The sequence below is a fragment of the Strix aluco genome, chromosome 3, assembly GCF_031877795.1.
Source record: "Strix aluco isolate bStrAlu1 chromosome 3, bStrAlu1.hap1, whole genome shotgun sequence".
NCBI classification, from domain to species: domain Eukaryota; kingdom Metazoa; phylum Chordata; class Aves; order Strigiformes; family Strigidae; genus Strix; species Strix aluco.
In genome coordinates this window covers 131,921,835-131,929,632 of record NC_133933.1, presented here as the reverse complement: position 1 = coordinate 131,929,632, position 7,798 = coordinate 131,921,835, and the positions used below count along the sequence as shown (strand labels likewise).

General features: G+C 53.0%; 1 protein-coding gene across 1 annotated transcript; it reads left to right on the top strand.

The window, feature by feature from the left end:
- Positions 1-1,326: 1,326 nt before the first annotated feature.
- CIMIP2C (ciliary microtubule inner protein 2C) lies at positions 1,327-7,362 on the top strand. The gene is given in 3 exon segments (XM_074820568.1): positions 1,327-1,449; positions 1,676-1,788; positions 7,218-7,362. Coding segments are annotated over 3 exon segments (381 nt in total).
- The last annotated feature ends 436 nt before the right edge of the window (positions 7,363-7,798 follow it).

Here is a 7,798-nt window from a genome sequence, read left to right as displayed (position 1 = left end):
AAATAGTTCATTGTTGATTTTCACCTTCAGTTGTCTCCTTTCTTCAACAGCTCTGCTTTCTCTGCCCTGGCAGCAAGGCGAAAGGGCTGTATTTCTTTCTTTTTCCCTAAGATATTCCTTTTCTCCTGGCTTTTGCAGAATGATACAGCTCTGCGCTCAGAGCCAAGGTCTCCTGCACCAGCTGAAATGCTGGTGTCAGGTTCTAGGCAAAGCAGCTCAGACTGCAGCAAAATTAACTCCAATATGCCTTGGGTGAGTTTGCTTGGCGAAAAGAAGCGGTTTCCACCGACGCTGCAGTGTCTGGGCACACCGGGCTTTGCAGGAAAACCAGTTGCTGAGAAGGTGGAGGGAGAATAATGACATATTTCCACTCTTTGGGAGCACACAGGGAGTCCTATGAGCTCTCTGGGGTGGCTGAAGGGGGGAATGCAGTTTATTTTTTCCTACTCATTATTAGTGATAACTGGATTTTCAGCTCTGAGGGTGCAAGGAGCTAAGGGAAGATCCAAATAATGTCTTTGTGGGGCAGATGGAGTGGTAGAAACGAGTCTGTACAGCCCTCCCCTGCTCTCAGGGCCAGCCAGCGGCCGTGTCCTGATGAATTCCCTGCCCCGTGTTTTGGAAAGGGGACATCTGCGGGGCTCTTCCCTGACTGGGAGAGGCTCCTGGTTGTTTTATGGGAGGCAGCATCTGGATCCATCCCAGCAGAGGACTGGTCCCCTGAGATGCTCTGCAGCATCTCCCCATCCAGCCTGGTGGGAATGAGTTGAGTTTGGCATCACATCCTCATCCTGAAACCTGGGAGGTGAGGCCACCAGGAATTCACACTGACCTTTCCTGGGTGCTGGGGGTCCTCTTCATTCTCCCTCTTCCTGCTGGTTTTCTGCCAGGAGAAGGACCAGCTGCTCCCCTTTCCCACTCCTCAGGTGCCAGCCGGGGTGGGGGGGGACCCTGCTCTGCCAGCAGCAGCTCTCTGCCTGGGGTGCCTCTAAAATGCAAGGAAAGCTGCTTAAAAAGAAAAATGAAAACTGAACGTGTCCTGGGTCACGACGGTGTCGTTCCCTCCACCACCAGAATCCCTTGAGTTTATCCTCAAATGCAGGCTGTACATCAAATGTGGTTTTTTTTGCTAAAGTGGGATTCTTTAAACCCAGAGAGGCAGGTGCTGGCCCCCATGGGTGTTTTGCAGAGCTGTGAAGGGGAAGGGAGCTCCCTCCTCCTGGAAAGCCCCAGCATAGCCCTTCCCGACAACATTTCCCATGCAGGTGTTGAAGGCACATCCCAAACCCAGTGTTTTCCTTCAGAAACACCTGTGGGAACACCACCATGAGCTACCCCCAGGGTCCCCAGACCGTGCCCGCATGCCAGGACCTGTGGCCACGCACCCCACTGCCCACCCACTTCAGCCTGGACGGTGCCCGATCCCAGGAGCTGGGCAGGTTTTACCAGGTGAGAACACAGGGGATCATGGGGGGATCCTGGGTGGCTACAGGCAGCTGACCCCTCCTCTGCTGCCTGCACACAACGAGGCTCGCTGCCTGAAATCCATGCACAGGCAGCAGGCAGGGATGCTGCCTCAGCAGCCAAAATTGATTTTAAGTGGTTTCAGGTGGTCACAAAACCAAAACAAGCCTGAACTCAGCCAAAACACCTGGACATTTATCTTTGTCTGCAGCTGAGCCAGCAGCACCGTGAGTTTTACCAGGACAAGAGTGGGACACTGCACCTCATTCCCTACTTTGTGCTGCCCTCAAAGGAAAAGGAGAGATTTCCTCATCCATTTGACCTGTGAGTAGAGATGTCCCGGCAGACAGGCCCTAGGACATGGTGGCACCCAATTCCCAGGGCTTGGACTAGTGGGATGAAACTGGAGAGGTCTGGGGGAGGGTCAGCCCCACACCTGATCCTCCTTCTCTTCTTCACCCAAACATTCTGTCCTCAGAAAAATGAGAGAAGAAGAAACTACATGAATCTGAAAGGAAAGAATCAGTGGGCAGCATGTCAGGCTTTGAGGATTTTTCCCAACTCAGAAATCCCAGGGGCTTTTTTTAAAAGCAAGCATCCTCCTGGCTGTGTGTTTGAAATCCTGGATGTTTATTTATTTCAAAGCCCTGGCAAAAACTGGAGCAGCATCCTGGGGGCTCTGTGGCTGTCTCCTCCCTTCCTCATTGCTGTGGGACTCCCCGCAGCGTCTGCTGCTCCCTGGGACCTTTTCCAGTGTGGCAGAGGAGAGCTACAGGCTACAACAGTTCTACTTCAATATTATATACCAAAGTGGCTGCTGGAAAAGGCATGACTTTAGCAACCAATCATGTGAGCTGGCCAAAGGTCCAGCTGCCACCTCCAGGTTGCCCACTGGCCACCCAAGCCATCACAAACAGGTCTCCAAGTCACCATGGCCATGAACTGATGGGGCAACCCCAACCCTGGCTCATAGCTACCTCCTGCGTCCCCAGGGCCAGGCTGGGCTGGGCATGGGCAGTGCTGGGGCTCCTCGGAGGGAGCTGGTGGACCCAGTCCTCTGCTCACCAGGTACCTCCACAATGCAGGGTCCTGGAGAGGGGAGGAGGTCGTAAAAACTGAAAGGCAAAAATCCCCTTTTTGCTATGGCTCAAACAGTCATTCAAGAAAAAAAGACATCGATGAGTGAAGCTCGTGGGTATTCCTCATCCTCCCTGGACCTGTTGCCCTGATGGAGCAGAGGGTCAGAAAGGTGGAGCAGCCATCCTGGGGGCAGCACGTAGTTGTTGGTTCTCATCCAGCCCTCGGTGCCTCTCATGGGTGGGTTTTGTTTGCTGTATCCCTTGCCATACCCGACAGCACAGCTTCACAATTTCAACACAAACAACCACAGCAGGATCCCTGAGACCTTAGAGATCTCCCGAAACTGCTGCTGTCAGAACAGCTCATACTCACAGACATCTCACCAAAATAGGGGGTCCAGCATATCCCCAGGCAGAGCTGCAAACCAGGACAGATGATGCTGTGGTTATGTTAGATATAAACCATCAGTCTTTGTTTTCTCCTCCACCATCTTTGCTACCGATCTGCACATGGCAGTCCTGCAGCAAGGGGAATATGTGCACTTAAACACTGCAGAGCCCCATGCATGCAGCCTGGGGTGCAGATGCTGAAGTGCAAATGCTGAAGTGTTGCTTGAAGGATCCGTTCAAGCTCCTCACTTGTCACATCTGAGCCCCCCCAGCACCGTGCTGGCACGCAGAGGGGTTGAGCAGCCCCAAAACATCGCGCTGAGAGAGGCACTGGGGAGCTTCTCCTGGGGATGTCAGGGCAGATGCTGCAGAGGGACCGTGTGAGGGAGCTTGTCAGCATCTCTGGAGCATGAAGGTGGACAGAAGTAGACGTAGCACTGCTAAAACATGGATTGGATAGCTGGATATTTCTCCCCAGCACTGAAAGCACAATAGCAAATAGAAAGAAACAGCCATAAATCATTTTTAGCAAGAATAAAGGGAAAGTAAAACATGGAGTAGCACAGACCACAGCCCAAATTCAGGGAACAGTGAAGCTAAACTCCGCTGGAGAGACTTTGCATCACCCCACTGTGTAAACTCATCTGAGAGGGCTGAACTTCACAGCCGTGGGCTGTGTGTGGCCGACATGCTCCGTGGCACAGCCTGGCACCGTGTCCCACCACCCTTTTGGATGGACACCCACGGTACTGACAGCCCCCACCGCCCTGCTCAACCCTCCAAGGACCAGAGGAGCTGTCAGAGGAGTCTGTTCCTCTCAACCGACATGAGTTAGAGCTGGCATCCAAAATTCCCTCTTGCCTTGAGCTCTGAGCACAGCACTGGCCTCCTGCGATGATTACACTGGACCTGGCATGGGCTGAAAAGGCACCCACAGAGCTGCCAGGGCAGGACCGGGAGCTGAGCTGCGGTGGGAGGCAGCCGGAGCCAGCCGCCAGCAGAAATACGTGGGTGCCCTCTAGTGCTTTATTCCTGTGGCTCATCAGGAGTGTAAAATCCAGAAAAAAAAAAACCCTCCAGGGCTTCAGATAAAGTATCTTCATATATTTTCCTTATACCTGGCTGGATCTGCCTATGTTGTAACTTGTGCCCATCGCCACTCCTATCACCGTGCACCTCGAAATTCAAGGTGCATCCTCCAGCCTCCTACGTCTCTACATCCTCTAGATCCTCTCTTTGCCCTTAGATAGCTGTAGACAAAAATAAGATCCCCCTTTGCCTTCTCCTCTCGAGGCTGAACAACCCAGCTCTCTGCCTCTCCTTGCACATCGAATCACAGGATGGTTTGGGCTGGAAGGGACCTTAAAGCCCATCCAGTCCCACCCCCTGCCCCGGGCAGGGCCACCTTCCACTAGCCCAGTTTGCCCAAAGCCCCGTCCAACCTGGCCTTGAACCCTTCCAGGGAGGGGGCAGCCACAGCTTCTCTGGGCAACCTGTGCCAGGGCCTCACCACCCTCACAGGGAAGAATTTCTTCCTTAGATCTAACCTAGACCTCCCCTCTTTCAGTTTAAAACCGTTCCCCCTCATCCTATCCCTCCCCCCTGATCAAGAGTCCCTCCCCCCTTTCCTGTAGCCCCTTTCAGTCCTGGGAGGCCGCTCTAAGGTCTCCCCGGAGCCTTCTCCTCTCCAGCTGAACCCCCCAACTCTCTCAGCCTGTCCTCACAGGGGGGTGCTCCAGCCCCCCGAGCATCTTCGTGGCCTCCTCTGGCCCCGCTCGAGCAGGTCTGTGTCTTTCCTGTGCTGGATCCAGTACCCCAGGTGCGGCCCACGTCATGTTCCCCAGCCCATCTCGGTGGCCCTTGCTGCTGTATGTCTGTGACTTCCTTGCACAGGGACCTCAGACCGGCCACAGCACTGCAGACACCAACCAGGGGGGCTGGATGCTGCCTCTGCCTCACTGGCCACTCTCCTTCTTGCACAGCCCAGGAGGCAGCTGGACCCTCCTTGCTGCAAGATGGGAAGTCATGGTGGGGCTGTGAGTGTCAAGGTTGGCTACAACCAGCCCTAGAAGTCCCTGAATCTGCATATTTTTGGGTGTGGAGCTCAGAGAAGCTGCTTGAATGAGAGGTTAATCAACGGGCATGGAGCGCTTCATCCTGGCTGTGTGCTGTGGCTACCTAGGCTGGCTAATTCTTTCTTATCAACCCTTCACTGCCCAGACAAAACAAACAGGAGTGGGGGAGGCTGTCCTTCACCCAGGCCCCGTCTTGTGGCAAGGCAGAGAAATATGTGGGATGAGAACGATGAATGGAAGTGGATGAAGTAAGACAGATGCTGTTGGGCCCATGAGTGCATCCCCCTTCCAGGAGTTTAGCTGGCAGAGGCCAAGGTCAGTCCTGGTGCTGATAAGAGCTGTTGTGAGCAAAGCTGGAGGTGATGGCTGGCACCTCCTTTCCTTTGGGAGGTTTTTAAGCCACAGATTTACCACCAGCCCCCATTTGCAGCTGTGCCACAGCTGGCTCTGGGCCTGGTCTTGGACCTCCTCCACTCCAACCTGGACCTGGATCTGGGCTTGATCTCAGACCTACCTCACTGTTGGGTGCCCCTTGGGCTCTGCCTGACCCTGACCACCATCTCCAGACCTGATCCTGACCCTGACTGGCTGCTACGTACCTCTGCTCCTTGTTGCTGAGGACCTCGCTGCTCCCTGACCTGTCACAACCCGACCCGGACTGGGAGCCCAGAGAGTCATAACGGTTCTGTGATCCCCTCGGGTTAAATTAAGGTGAAATGACACCAAACGACCAGTTAAAATGTTTTACTTGCCGTAGAAACAACTTAAACTTGGAAAAGGATAGTAAGCGATGTGGTCTTTTATAAATCGAAAGGAAAGGAAAGGAAAGGAAAGGAAAGGAAAGGAAAGGAAAGGAAAGGAAAGGAAAGGAAAGGAAAGGAAAGGAAAGGAAAGGAAAGGAAAGGAAAGGAAAGGAAAGGAAAGGAAAGGAAAGGAAAGGAAAGGAAAGGAAAGGAAAGGAAAGGAAAGGAAAGGAAAGGAGAAAGGAAAGGAAAGGAAAGGAAAGGAAAGGAAAGGAAAGGAAAGGAAAGGAAAGGAAAGGAAAGGAAAGGAAAGGAAAGGAAAGGAAAGGAAAGGAAAGGAAAGGAAAGGAAAGGAAAGGAAAGGAAAGGAAAGGAAAGGAAAGGAAAGGAAAGGAAAGGAGAAAGAAAAGAGAAAAAGAGAGTCAAAGAAACCTGAATCACCACCCAAGGATCCAGCGTTGTCTCGGGTCCGGTAATCCTGGGTGGGGGGCACACACCAACAACGTTTTCTGTCAACTTTTAAGTTTATCTTATCAGCTGATTTGCATACTAGACAAGAGAGACAGGTATTCCACGAACTCATTTGCATGAGAGATGGGGAAAAGGTGGAGTGTGAGCTCAGTGTGTGTGCTGGGGGGGAATGGGGTGCATTAACCCTTTTGTCCAGTTGAATCAGTGGTCATGATTTCCCCCCCAGACCTTTACCTTTTCCTCAGTTTTTGTTTCTTGAGCCATTAGCTCCATTAGCTCCATCTGGTGTCGGTTCTCTATCTTTCTTATCAATCTTTTAGCTCTCCTTCAAGGCTATAGTCATAAATTAGAGTGTAGGCCTTACCTCGAACATACGGTTTTACTCAGTCTACGTCTCCTCCCTTTGAGGCTTATCTAAGGAATTTGGCAATATGACTGCAAGGGAGCTTAGCCGTGCACCCTTTGATACACTCTGCACTTCCCTGGGCAGATAATTCATTCCTTAGACTAATCACAAAGGCCACAATTTGTCCTTGAGATTTTCTAAGTCGATGAATGTTTGAGGCATTAATTCCTTCAGTTCCTTACATGCCCACAGAAATTATTTGACTTGGACCAGCTCCTGGAGGGACAGACAACATGTCCCCAAAGGGGCATGAGTGGTGGTGGCCTTGAAAGTCATCTGTTTCTTCCCTCTATCCCTTCAAACACTTCCCCATCCCCAGGGTCCTTCCTCATGCAGATGTGACTGAACCTGTCTGGGTGATGCCAACATGCAGAGCTGTTCCTGCATTAATATTTGTTGCCTGGAGGTCACGGGTTGCATCAGCCCAGTGCAAGGTCGGATTGAACAAGTTCAGTGGGTGCTGTGGGTGCCCCAGTGCCCTCGGACCACACCCCTAAGGCTGAGCCCTGCCTACACCTCTGTAACTCCTGCCTGTACCTGCTGCCTCCTGAACTTCTGTAACCATTCTTGGTGCTCTGCTCCTCCCCAGCACACCGCTCAGCGCCAAGACCCGCTGGCATTTGCTGCGGGTGTCACCGGTGAACCTGCGGACCTACCAGACCTTCCCCTCAGGGAAGAGGGTCACCTCCCAGGAGAGACAGCTCTGAGACAGCTTTTTCGAGTACCGAGCCTAAGCGATGCCCTCGGTGGAAACCTGGTTTTCCAGTTGGAAGAGGAGCAATGGGAAAATAAAGGAGAGGGAGCTGGTTGCTGTCTCGGACTCTGTGTGCCAAAGGGGCCTGCCCGCATGTAGCAGGGATGCTCTTTGTCTGTGGCCTCTAAGGAGAGGGGGCAGCTGGCCACCACGCAGCTCCTCCTGCCATTTGTGGCGATCAATGGGCTGAGAGATTGAGGACAGGCAGGGGATTAGCTCGGTTTGATGGGGTGACTGTCTGGCAGGCAAAGTGCCCCCACTTGGCCTCTGCCCATGAGGGTGGAAAGGCAGCTCTGCCCCGGTCCGGGCTCTGCTTGTTGTGAGGGGACATCACCCAGGACCTTGTCACCTGGGGTGAGAAATGGTGAGGAAGAGCACACGGACTTCAGCATAGTCACCAGTGGCCACAGATGGGG